General features: G+C 42.0%; 2 protein-coding genes across 2 annotated transcripts; one reads left to right on the top strand and one right to left on the bottom strand.

The window, feature by feature from the left end:
• Positions 1 to 3,252: 3,252 nt before the first annotated feature.
• LOC111070595 (transcription initiation factor IIA subunit 2-like) lies at positions 3,253 to 3,885 on the bottom strand. The gene is made up of 2 exons (XM_022361264.2): positions 3,620 to 3,885; positions 3,253 to 3,554 (listed from the first exon to the last, which is right to left on the bottom strand). Exons 1-2 carry the CDS (start codon positions 3,689 to 3,691, stop codon positions 3,297 to 3,299), a joined length of 330 nt encoding a protein of 109 aa, XP_022216956.2. The 5' UTR covers positions 3,692 to 3,885; the 3' UTR covers positions 3,253 to 3,296.
• Positions 3,886 to 4,274: 389 nt separating this feature from the next.
• Positions 4,275 to 5,213, top strand: LOC111070586 (protein lifeguard 1). The gene has a single exon (XM_022361252.2). It carries the CDS (start codon positions 4,354 to 4,356, stop codon positions 5,152 to 5,154), a length of 801 nt encoding a protein of 266 aa, XP_022216944.1. The 5' UTR covers positions 4,275 to 4,353; the 3' UTR covers positions 5,155 to 5,213.
• The last annotated feature ends 8,166 nt before the right edge of the window (positions 5,214 to 13,379 follow it).

The following is a 13,379-nucleotide window of genomic DNA, read 5'->3' as shown; positions in this document are numbered from 1 at the left end:
GTATGCATGAGGTGACCCAGCAGCAGGGTCTGAATAAACGAAAGTGGACAGAATCCTGTCTTAAAGTATACAGTTTATAAAGGATTCACTGACCATATAATAGAGTTTAAGGTAAGAAAGGAAAACTTACATTTCACACAGATTTTCATGTTTATTTTCCGTTTAATAATAATAATTTAATTTCTTAATCATTTATGTACCTTTTCAAGGCAAATTATGTAAATCAAGTACTTCAGTTACACCACTACATGGTTGATTCCTTTCATGCTGTCTTATCTGGCAACGCAACAGAAAATTGAGGCTAGGAGCAACAGCAGCACTACCATTATGCCTTTTCTACAAATTTTTCTTTCATCACTTTTAATGTACTAGTATTTATCACTTAACAATCCTTCAGTTTAAGCTCAGAGCTGTCTTTAATTATCACCAACAATAAAGGCTCGCCAGAAATAAAAACTAATTGTTGCTCCGAGCAGGAGCGTGGCCAGACTGCATCTAAAATAATACAGCGACTCAACGACTGCTGGTGCAGTTGCTCCTCATGGAGGTTCTTGCCATTGGCGTATTGTAAATTTTAATGACCGCGACAAAGGGTTAAGGATGGGGCCAGAACTGCTACCCAGTGCCGCGACTCTGCAATGAGCAAAAAAATTCAACAATGACAAACAAGCAACAACAAAAAAACTGGCGAAAATAAAACCAGAGTGAACATAAAATATTCCATAATAATGCATAAAATAAAGGAAATGGGGCCTCGGTAGTCGAGACTCGAAAAGAATTGAGTTCTCTCCGCATAAAATTCACACGAAACACGGAACGGAGTCGACTGGAGCGGAGCGGAGTGGAGTGTGGTTCTCCATAAAATAACTGTGAGTGTTGTGGGGTGGGGTGGGTGAATACACAAATACGGAGGAGGAGACGGAGAACCACGGATATTGTCAACGACATTTCTTGTGGATATTTTGGGCTGTTGCTGCTGGGGCTGCAGCGTACTTTTTATCAACTTTAAATCCGCAAAATGAGTTTTTCTTGTGGATTTGCATAGATTAAACTGCAATGGCTCTACTCTCTACTATCCTCTACCATAAGTATACACAACACCAGAATATCTATGTACTTATATACCTAATATTTTTCGGTGCCGGACACTGGTCGTTGTTCAGATTTCGTTGATGGTTGTTGGCTACCTCGTTATGGGTTGTTTGGCAAGTATTTGTTAAGCCAAAATCACTGGCTCGTGTCCCATTTGCCTTTTTTTTTTTGTATTTTTTGGGGTTCTGTTGAACTTCTGGCCAACATTTTGCTGTTGGCTTTCGGTCTTTTGTCATCGATTTTGTGGTTCAACTGCGTTTTGTGGCCATTCCTGTCGGCCATTCCCCTCTACGCTACGATTTCTTTAGTTTTTGGCGGTACTTTTGTTTTGTTTTTTTCGGGGCTCGGGCCAAAGTTTTTGTGTCGCTTGAAAACTCATTTAAAGTTTGGAAAGTGTTGATAGATGACTGCCAGCCAGTCAGCCACGCCCCTGTGGGCGCACCCTGTCTTAGATGTTTCCCATGCCGACCATTTTGGCCCTGTTCTGTTGTGACTAAGGCTGTTTTCATTAGCCCAGTCCCGACCCTCGAGGATTAGCTTGACACGTGACGCACTTCAGCTTTGGGACTCAGCTCCCTTGCCTTACCCCCAAAAAAATATAAAATAAAACATCAAAAAAAAAAGAGACAAAAGAAAACTTGTTGATAGTTGTTTGACAAAAGCTTAGGGCTTACCATGAGGATGGGAAGACGGGAATGGGTCTGGATTCACTTTAAAAAGCAACACGTGTTGTGCTAGAGTCAGACCCTGGCCCGTGTCCTGGGGCATGGCCTCACTAAATGGCACTTTGATTGATGTGTGGCACAAATGTGTCTGGGCACACCGTCACTTTCCAAATTCCGGAGCAATTGACGGGCCTCACATGCGACCAAAAAGGGAAAACAACCCAGATTTTGGCCAACTGTCAACTCAATTTGTGTGCAGGATTCCCCTAATTTCGTACCACACATAGAGGAATTATATACATAAGGCTTTTTATGTCGAGCGTAGAGTCTCCAGAGAACTACGTCAAAATGGGGAAGTGTGGCAATCAGAAAATGCCAAGTGCACTCCTCCATCGGTTCCTCCGGCCACTCCAGCCCCACAAAGGTGCTGAAAATACTGAAAAGCATTTTCGTTTCCAACCAACCAAAAAAAAATGGACGAAAAAAAAGCTCTCAATTTGTTGCTGAATTATGTCAAGGCGCAGAAGCGAGTGAGAGAGTCATAGATGTGGATGGGAGGAGGGCATTCAGCCCGAGTTTTGGGGTCTGTGAGCACCACCTGTCCTGGTTTCCGTTGCTTTTGTTAATCTGATGGTAGCCAAGATCAAGCCATAAACTATTGACCCACTCACCAAGGAGATTGTGCTTGCAGAGTCTAGAATCTTGACTCTAGAGTGAAGTCAAAGTTCTTTGAAGCCACTTAAAACATTTCATTTTTATTTTATTTATCTCTGAGAAACTAAACATTACTTTTGAGAGGTCATCTTTTTGAGAGGATATCACTCTGTTGACAGTTGCGTGGATCCTGTGTGTCCTGTGATGTGCGGACCGACGGGTTAATGGCAAAGCAGCTCATAGCATTCTCCAGCACCCGATGTAACTGGGTTAAAGCCCTTGATCTGCTTCCCCGTGAACAGCGTCACCAATATGCCCCAACCTAGAGGTTCTTCATCGTGATCATAGTCTGAATCTCATTAAAGCTTCTCCCAATACTTCAAATTGTTGAATGGCCAAAGGTCTCTTATTCCCCAGACGAATCGTGATCTAAAGGAATCAGATCAATTATTTTCTGAGAACATTCTTGTTGAAAGCAGGAACAGATTCGTTTCGTTCATTTTGTTTTTGGTTATGCCAAGCATTTTTATCAGGAATGATTTTACGGAATCGATACTATCGATACTTAAGAGTTGCTGAAGCGCGTGCTTATGGTTAAATTATTCAAATAAAATGATTCAAAACAAACAAAATTAATAAGACCGAATATTAAGAAGAACAACCAAGAAACAAAGGAAGAAAAGGTAAGTAGAAAGAACTAGAACGAACCAGAACTCCAATTGCAAATTCGAGGCCCTTTCTCTATCTCTCTCTTTTTTCTACGGAGCCCAACACTGAGAAAGGCTGCCAATTTGTTATACAAATGACAATGAAAATTATACACGACACTGAATTAATTTGTTTATTGTTTTATTTACTAAACAGTGATTTCTTTTATCGCTTTCTTCATTTCTTTTCATTGTTCTCCCCCTTGCATTCGCAGGCCACAATTTTCACCTTGTCGACCTTAAGGATTTCGGTTTTCTCGCTGAATGTCACATCTTTCAGCCGAAGGGTCCACACATTGTCGCAGAATTGGTAGGAATGCAGCTGGGTCCCCTTAAAGGTGAGGCGCGACTTTGCATTCTGTTTGATGGCCTCGGTGGTGCTCTTGTCGAACTGTTGGAGCACCGTGCGTGCCAGGACTGGCGTGATCTCACCTCTCTGCAATGGAGAGAGTTGGCACTTGCATTGGAGACACGCGGAAAGGCAGCTTTCGAGACACTAACCTGGATGAGCTCATCGAGGGTATCCTGCAACGTGTTGCCCAGGGTGGACGTTCGGTATAGCTGATAGTCCATTATTGTGTTGCTTTTTGCTAGCAATTACGTTTTACAATTACAATTTCACACACAAGCTCGACTCGGGTCTAGAAAAATGGCTACGAATTTATCGATAGGAAAATTTGTTATCGATGTGCGGATCTGAGACAAAAGCTGGCGGATTTTGCGCGTGTAATTTAGCTTAAAATGAAATTAATAACTGTACTAATACAGTGTAGTAAAACCCGTACAAAGTTTTTCCATTATCCGGCGTAATCTTCTCAACGTTTTATCTGCTGGTACTAGCAATTGTCCCGCTCTAGATGTCGCTACAGAGTTGCACGAGAGGAGTAGCCACGTGGCTCTCGCCTGCATGATTCTGATTAGCCCGAAAGGCCATGCTGCGCAGATCTCATGCAATTGGGTGTCTCTCCGGTGTGCTTCGATCAGAGCTTCGATTCACATTCGTCGCCTTGTACCGCCGGTCGACTCAAATTCAGTGTTTTGTGGCCAGGAGCTGGGAACAGATCTTATAGGGAATTCATAGCTTTTGTATTTACTCAAATAGCAAGTAACAAAGACGGCTTGACCCTCAAACCATCTCCGACTTTCCAATCAACCCTTGATTATTTTCCTTAGTTGAAACCTGGAAGTCTATCTAAACACTCGAGAAAAAACGAAACAAAAAAGAAGAATTAACAATGCAAGTCGCCAGTCAACCCATTCAGTACGGAAATCTGGGAGGACACCAAGCAGAGCTTCTCGCCATGGGGCCCCTGGGGCCATATGGATCGTATGGCTCCGACGATCCCGAGGGCCAGCCGAAGAACATGGGATTCAGCAATGACAGCATCCGACGGGGATTCATCCGCAAGGTGTACCTTATACTGATGGCCCAACTGGTGGCCACCTTTGGGGTCGTGTCGATCTTTGTGTTCAACGACAATGTCAAGATGTACGCCCTGCAGAATGGTTGGGTCTTCTGGTCGGCCCTGCTGCTGATGCTGGCCACGCTGCTGGGGCTGGTGTGCAGCCAGAGTCTGCGCCGCCAGACGCCGATGAACTTCATCTTCCTGGGCGGCTTCACCGTGGCCCAGTCGCTGCTGCTGGGCGTGTCGGCCTGCCGCTTTGGTCCCATGGAGGTCCTGATGGCTGTGGGCATCACGGCTGCCGTCTGCCTGGCCCTCACACTCTTCGCCATGCAGACAAAGTACGACTTCACCATGATGGGGGGCCTGCTCATCACCCTGCTGGTGATACTCTTGATATTTGGATTTGTGGCTGTGTTTGTGGGTGGCAGCATGCTCACCCTCATCTATGCCTCGGCCGGCGCCTTGCTATTCTCCATGTACCTGATCTACGACACACAGCTGATGATGGGTGGCCAACACCGTTACTCCATCAGTCCAGAGGAGTACATATTTGCGGCCTTAAATCTCTACTTGGATATAATAAACATATTCATGGACATTCTGGCCATAATTGGAGGCTCGGACAACTAACAGAAACAATTCTATATACGATATACTATATACGAGCTGCAGGCTTTGAGGCTTTCATTTAATTTTTAATTTGTTGATTTCACTCACGAGCCAATAAATCAAATTGTGCAGCATTAATTGAGGCTCGTTTACTCGTTTTCGAGTTGATTGCGTTGGGCATAAATTACAAATTACTATTACAGGACAACAGGTGCACACATCCGCACAGCCTCCCCCATGCGCATCTCCAGTGTCAATTAAGTTATTAGTTCAGAGCAATAAAACTGTCAAGGCCATAACAATATTAACATAAAGCCAACATAAATTGGCCGAAACTTTGGCAATAAATGTATCTACAAATGTCTGGAGAGTGTGTGGCTGTGGGTGTCGCTGACAGAAGCAGTCCGGCACCGAGGAGAGTCGCAAATCAAGTGAACTCGGGGCCAACATCTGGCCATGGGTATACATTTAATTAACAATTGACAGTCGCCTGACAGCTGGCTAAGCCCACAAAAGAACCCAAGGGCCAGGCATTAGGGGTATACGAGACAGATGGGGATATCAGATATCGATGGAGCTGAGTGGTTCCGCTGTGAAGCTGCAAAAGGAATTAGAATGAAATATAATAATAATAAAGATAAAGATGTAAGGAATATAACTGCAGATCATTTAGCAACAATAATTCCATTCAAACAAATGTACAGATCCTAGCAATCCCAGCAGTAACATCTCTCTTAAATTCCCCATAAAAAGTGCTTGTAAAAACTAGTTCCAACGATGGCACCCAATGAGACAGCACTAACAGGACCTGAACAAGAAGAGAAATGACCCCAAAAAGTTTGCGGTTGCGGCCATCAATAAAAGTTGGCTGGCGCATTCACATCCGAGCATCCACATCCACATTTAAGCATCCGCATTCGAATCCCGCATCTTATCTGCTCGCACGACCATGACCATGATCCCTGGCCGCAGTAAAGGTTCTTTTTTGGGTTTGGGGGGCCAACGTTACAAGCGCTTGGTTTTTGCATCTGTAGTTGTATCTGTGTATCTGTGTTTTTGTGTGGACAGTTTTGTTTCCTGTCAATGCTTTTGTCACTTTTCACACGTGTATACACATATGTACATACCCCCATACTACATATATTTACCGAGAGGAAAATGTCAAAAGGGCGCCCGCATTTTTGTTGTCACGTTTGTGGTTTATGTACACATTGCCCGGTCGGAAAAGCGGAAAAGTATCCCGAAACTAACAGTGATTCAGGTAAAACATGCACTTTTCTCCACTCGACACCAACACTCACAAATACACTCACTCATGTGTAATGTGAATACGTGGAGTTATGAGTCCCGTCCCCCACCACCACCCACCACCATTATGCACCCGCATTCATACGGAACTGGCATAAAGCCAACACTCACAGAAAAGTTTACGCTTATGGCCGACATACAGAATGTTTTTATTTCTACTTTAGTTTCAGTTTTAGCTGTCCTTTTTTACGGCTTTTGGGAACTTTTGCATATGTTTCGCAAACAGCAAGAGAGACAGCGATGGAGAAACTATTATGAATATTATATTTAGGACATGTTGCAAGTGCGTTAATGAGTTTTTTGTGCTCGTTTCGTATGCCGTCTCTATGTAATTAGTCGCCCATAGAAGTCGACCGACCCTCCAGCTGTAGCCATTAATCACACAACTCACACACTGACGAAGAAACTGGCAAAAGTTGACACAGATTTGACCTGAAGGGGGTTTGGCCAAAGGACGTTTAGACTCTAAGGAGATATTGTTAGCAGTAGTTCAGGGTTCAACGCACCCTTCCCCATGAAGGTGCAGGTTATGGATAAACTAAGCCACTATTATATTTGAATATATTCAATAAAATATGTAACAAGTTGATAAACTCACTCGTAATCACTGGTAATGCCGTAATTGATTCGGATTCAATTGATTCGATAATAGTTCTCGCATTACAAAAGTTAACAAACTGTCAGAGCCATTAAATGAAGTCAATTATTGGAGTTATGCTAGAAATAAATTTGGTTTGGCTTGGAAATTTAATTGGTCAGTTATTGGTAAAGTCAGCTCTCGAATTGGTCTGGAAATAGGATTGTCAGCTAGCGATTAGGAAATATAATTGTTTATAGAGTAGGGCCAATATATGGACATAATAAATTGAGTCTTATTGAGTACATTTCCCTGACATGATTCATGGAGGGACATTTGAAACTACATAGAACATTTTTTGCATTTATTCATAAAATGTTTAAAAGGTTTTTTAAAGAGGTTGCAAGTTTGATATCAAAAGAAAATCTTGCAAAGGAAGTGCCTTTCATTCCACACATTCTCGCATCGTATCATGTCCGATGGAATTTTCTTACAACTGTGGATGAGTTCACTCTGCAAACCAATTCACCCATAGAATGATTGCGGAACTGAATCAGAGCCCCAGAGCTATCAAACATCCATCAAATGTTGAGCCGAAAGTGAGCTGCAGCTGTGCAAAAGTAAATGTATATGTACATACATAAATACAGTACATATGTATATATGTATCATTGATGCAAGCAAAAATTCAGTTTTCTTGTGAAATTTTTGGGCGAATTTCCGTTTGCAGTTTGGCGTACGCCTACCGATGTCCGAAATCAATACGAACTCGGACTCAATCAAACATTTCCCCATCTGCATTCCGGTTCAGTGCTCTCTGCTTTTGCTCCAGCACACCACGTTGTTTGCCATTTGCCCAATCACAGATTTTTCTTTTTATCAATTTTCACGGAACTCTTCTACATTTCCCCTCACTCTGGCTGCCAGCTGACTCTCTCTCTCTCTCTCTTTTCCGACCAGTGCGCTGTGCAGTTTATTTTGCAATCAAATTGTTTTTATCACATCCGCACAACTAAACTGTAAACATTTGCAAGCAACACTTTTGCCAGTTCCGGCATTCCCTGAAAAAATGGTCCCTCTAAATCCAGAAAATAGGAGAATGCAAAATGAATATGATGCAGGGGCCAGGAGCGGCCTCAAGGTTTGAGTGACTATAACAGCTGCGTACAACGTTGTTTCTCTTGGATTGGATACATGTACCCACTAAATATCCGACATCCACGGATAGAGAATATCTAAGTTAAGAGCATGATGGTTATGCTACATTTACACCACTCTGCAATCGGAATGATGGTGTTCATAGCGTGATAGAACCTAATCTTATTATAATTATCATTTAATTGTTAAAATTTGCACTTTCCAAAACCTTATATGGCCCATCCGAACTCATCCCAAGCCGCCCCTGAACATAGACACGCAGACACGCAAAGCTAGATAGAAGAGAATATTCAAAAAAGAAAAATCCGACTCGAACTGCAACAAAAAATTAGAAAAAACTACGAGTGAGATGGGGAGACTACCCACAGTCAATGTTAGCGAGTGATAGAGGGTGGTGGGGGAGTGTGTGCTACAAAATGTTTCGATGAAGGCAGAGAAATTTGCAATCAAAGTTCAGAGATTCTGCTGCTGCTGTGCATACCCGGGGTATTTTTTCTGTAGTTTGCAGTTGTTTGGTTTTTAGCCACATTTAACTTGAGTTTGCGGAACGCAGGAAGATTGAAAACCAAACCGAAGGCGAAAATCAATTAATGGCTCGGCGGGGAAAACAGTTGGAAAGCGTAGCTCCGCTCCGACTAATTGTTGGTCGAAAAGTTGGCAAACAAGTCTGTGAATGGAATGCCATATGCGAGCGAAATTTTTTGTGGTGGAGGGGAGGGTACGAGCATTGTGGGCTCTTTGGGGCAACGGCAAATTCATGAAAATTTCAATCGCTTTCCATTTTGCGGTAAGCTGCTTAAATGCGCCTTTGATCCACGAAGTAGTCGGGATGCCGGGACCCGAACCAGCATCCCCAGACTTCGACCAGAGGCAATTTTTGACCGGCCACGTGATGAGCATCAAAAGCGTATTCAAATACACGGCCAGAAAGTGACAAACAGGCAAGACGCAGAGCAGAGCTTAGGGGAAGTTGGCCAAAACATACAAATTGTCGAGCCGCATTTACAACGAGAACTGGGGGTCAGAAGGTGGCATGGGAGGACAGACAGTTGCCGGAGCAGTCATGCACACGGAGCCACAGACCCGAATCGGGCCACGGACTTGACTTCGGAATGGGACTAAGCCTGAAGCCTCTGAAGCGGGGACAATTTAACAATCTAATTTATTTATGAAAGCCAAAATGCACTTCGATTGTCCGACAATGGAAGATGTGACCGAAATTCAATTTAAATCATCAACTTATTGATGGGCATTAAGCCAATTCCAGGCGCAGTCACGTGTCCCACACCTGAGTCAATAAGCTATGGACAAATGGCTGACCAGAAAGATATTAAGATGGAAAAAGGGATAATGAGCTAAGCCCTTCTAGTATTTTGATCCATTTATTTCTCAAATATTCTGTTCCATATCGATAATCATATATATGTAGTTACCAATCCCCAACTGCAATCTTTTCTTCCTAATTTAAGTAAAAACTTCAAGGCGTTACAGTCTTACCTCGGCAATTTTTCAATTAGTTTTCGCCACACCAATTCTTGCTCTGTTTCTGGTTCTGATTCCCAAACTGTGTCAGCCACGCCCATGGCACACTCACGCCCACTGAAAAAAAAATAATATGAGTGGAACAGCAAGCAGAAAAGGTAGCAAACAGGAGGCAGGTTAATAACCGACATGCCACGAAAAATTAATAGCAAACCATTTAGCCAAGTTTTCGCGGCTGCCACGCGACGAGGCCAAGAAGGAAAACACCCACAAATAGCAGCAGTAGTGGGTGGTGGAAATTATGCAGCGGCAGCAGGAGACATCAGAGGGGCAGGGTAGAGGCAGCGCCTCTCTCCAGACAGTAAATGGAAATGAAAACCTTTGACTTAATTTGCGGCCAAGCATTGGGTTTGAGAGGTGCGAGCGTGCGAGTGTGAGTAGACTTGCAATTTAATTAACAGAGCCAGTTAGACAGTTAAACTAAGCCCTGGTCCCATTCCATAAGACACCACCTTAAACGCACACACACGCAGAGAATGTGACCCTTGAGCCCCCTGCTGAACCCCTTGTTCGACCAAAATAAAAGTGCTCCACTCAAGTGGTGCACGCAAAATAACTTAAAAGCCGCAAAGTGGCTGGCAAAAACTATTTAAGTTTATGCGATAACAACAGTTAAGAGGGTCCTTTGCTTCAGACCATCTTTTGGATAGGTTGAAGAGGGTGTCACAGGGTATTCCAAATGAAAGGTAAGGCAGGTAAGTTTCAGCCTTTAGATAGTTCGAATATATGTGCGAGGCTGCTATAAAGCATCGATGTATAGACATGAATCATTAGGTATTGTTTATATAGATACGTTACTACTGCCTTACCTTCCAACTTAATGTTCCATCTATTTTATTTGCCACAATATTGCATACTTTCAGGCGCGGACCACATTCTTCAGTGTGCGTCCGTGCGTGTGCAGAGGGAGTGTAAGAGTAAGTGTGCGTGTGTGTATGTGTGTGCAGTTATGTAATTATGGTAATTAAAAACGCGCAGCAAACGTCGCTTGTTGGGGCTCCGCCGTTTGTCTTGTCATCGTATTTCATAGTTAAGCACCTTTTGGCTTTTCCTATTTGAACAAAAGCCATAGACAGAGAGGAGGATCCCCAACACTCACACACACACACACACAGACACAGACCTCTGTCACAAACACAGATACTCCAACCCTTAAACATTCGCATTTACATACATGAATAATATTACAGGGAGACAGAGAGAGAGTGAGAGGCATCGCCTGTTTCCCCAACAGAATTATGATTATTTTGTTATAAATTGTAGCTGTCTCACTTTGTCAGACTCCACCCACAAACACACACACACACACAATTATCAATTAACAATGCTAATGAGGCTCCAATCTGCCTGAAAATTGTGCAAGGCAAAAACTGTGCAAACCACACGTCGCGCCAAAAGGTGTTGAAACTGAAAAATCCGCTTAAATCTGGTCTGCGGGGATTATTACTCTGCACTTTAACCGAAATCAAAATCATCCACAAAAGAAAATACACATAAAAAGTTGTATATAAATGTTAATATAAAACATCTGGATTATTTATCTCCCAATGAACATTTAATGGCTTTAAGGCTTCATTGATTAAAGCGAAACATAAAGTTTATTACAGCTTACAACAAATAATAATAATATATTAAATGTGTTAAATGTAAACCGGAATGGAATACCGGGAAAAAAGTTGACAGCACATTAAAACAGAATTTAAGGGCTTAGTATTTGCTTTCCTGAAAATGTAATGTTTCATATTCAATGAATGAAATTTTACTCTTTGTGTTGTGTTCGTTTTCGTGTTCATGTTTTTTTCTTCCTGTGTGTAATATAAAACTCCACAAACATCAACAACTTGCATAAGATATTGGCAAAAATATGCGAGATATAAAAATTGCTTACTAATTCGATTGGCAAAATGTAGACGCGAAATCTTACCAAAACATTTGCAATTCCATTCGCTTTCCTACCTCCCTCTCATTAGCTTTTAAATAAATATAAATCAGCCAAACTAACAAAATACAAAATAAATATTTATAAATATCAAAGTGTCAAACCTTCCTGTTTACATTCAAAATTATATAAAATAGCAAACGAAAAAACACAAGAAAAACCATAGTTATGAAATGTACATACATATTGATCCAATTAACTAATTGCTGATTCACATTTAAACAATTATTTGGCATTCTTTCACTAATTTCAAATTAAACAAAAAATTCCGATTGAATTTACATTCTAAACAACAAATTCAATTACCTCTTTCGACTCCCCTATCCATACTCTTTCCGTTCTCTCTGTGTACATAAACTGACATATTATTTTCATTACAATCAAATTTGCTCACATTGTTTGCAGTTTCGGATTAACCTTTGCCTCTGCCTCTGCACATTGATGGCCACCTAATCCCCGCCGCAAGTCCCTGAATGTTACAGTGTTACACGACACCTGTTAGTCCACTGCCAGCACACATCGATGGGGATTCCCATCGCCTCCCCCACTCGAAGACCCGATACAATTGCGTATGGTTATGGCTTTTGGCCAGACGCATAAACCACAATTTGTGGTTAATACTGGCGCCACAAACATCGATGCCGACACCTCTAAAATCGAATCGAAAGCTTTCCCTTTTTTTCTGGTAAACAGTAGCGATAGAGGTAGAAAAAAAAAAACAAAAACATACACTTGAGTATTCCACATTTTACACGATTCCCCCGCAAGCATGCGAATGGTCTCATTAAGAGCGTCCGCTTCTTGGCCCAAAAGAATGAAACCAAAACGAAAACGAATCCGAAACGAAACGAAAGTACAAATCAAATATGCAAAATGCGGACACCCACAGCAGTACTGCTGTACGGGGTAGAGTCTCTCCGAACTTACAGCTTCGTCTTCAGATGTGCTGCAATTAATAAGTCACGAATCTATGGTCTGTGGTCGAGCGAAATCGGGCGACAAAAATGTGTTTTGATTATGCGATGATGGGTTTTCCAAACTGTAATTATTTTCTTTGCCAGTTTGTTTTCTTGCCGTTGCCATTTAGGCCATAATTTCACATTTAAAGCGATTAAATTTCATCTGGGGACAGCGCTTGTTATTTTGCTTCAATTACACTTGCTTATTTATTTTATGTTACACTTGCAAGGGGTATAATGACTTTTACCCGATGGCCTTCCTTTCTTGTTTTATTTCTTGCTGTTTCTTGTGCACTTTTGCTGCAGTGTTGGGCTCTTGTACTCGAGCTTGTGATTGATTTGCAGCTTGTCCAAGGTGCGTGTGATTAATATGCCAGCAATCATCAGCTGCAACTGTAGAAGCCACAAACAAAATGTATTTATCTTGATCGCTTGCCCCCTCGACTAAGCATAGAAATTATTCAATTATTACTTGTTAAGAAAAAAGACAAACACTCGTAAAACTATCCAGCAAATGTGCAAAACTCTTTACCAAACTCAAGGCAGCGCAAATATTTGCTAATTAAGCATTTCTACGTGCCTAAATATAACTCTCTGAGTGTTTTTTTTTTTTTTGTTTCTGTCTACAATCTTTATTTTGCTTACCATTCAGAGGCAGTAATAATAAATTTGACATCACAGCATAAAATTACCGGCAGCAGCTGCTGAATGTATGTAAGTCTGGAACTCAGCCTGAGCTCATCGCGCGGCTTAAAACCGAATT

This window comes from Drosophila obscura, unplaced genomic scaffold, assembly GCF_018151105.1.
Source record: "Drosophila obscura isolate BZ-5 IFL unplaced genomic scaffold, ASM1815110v1 contig_150, whole genome shotgun sequence".
Classification (NCBI taxonomy): domain Eukaryota; kingdom Metazoa; phylum Arthropoda; class Insecta; order Diptera; family Drosophilidae; genus Drosophila; species Drosophila obscura.
Note: the sequence above shows the minus strand (reverse complement) of the source record. Positions and strands in the feature narration are given on the sequence as shown.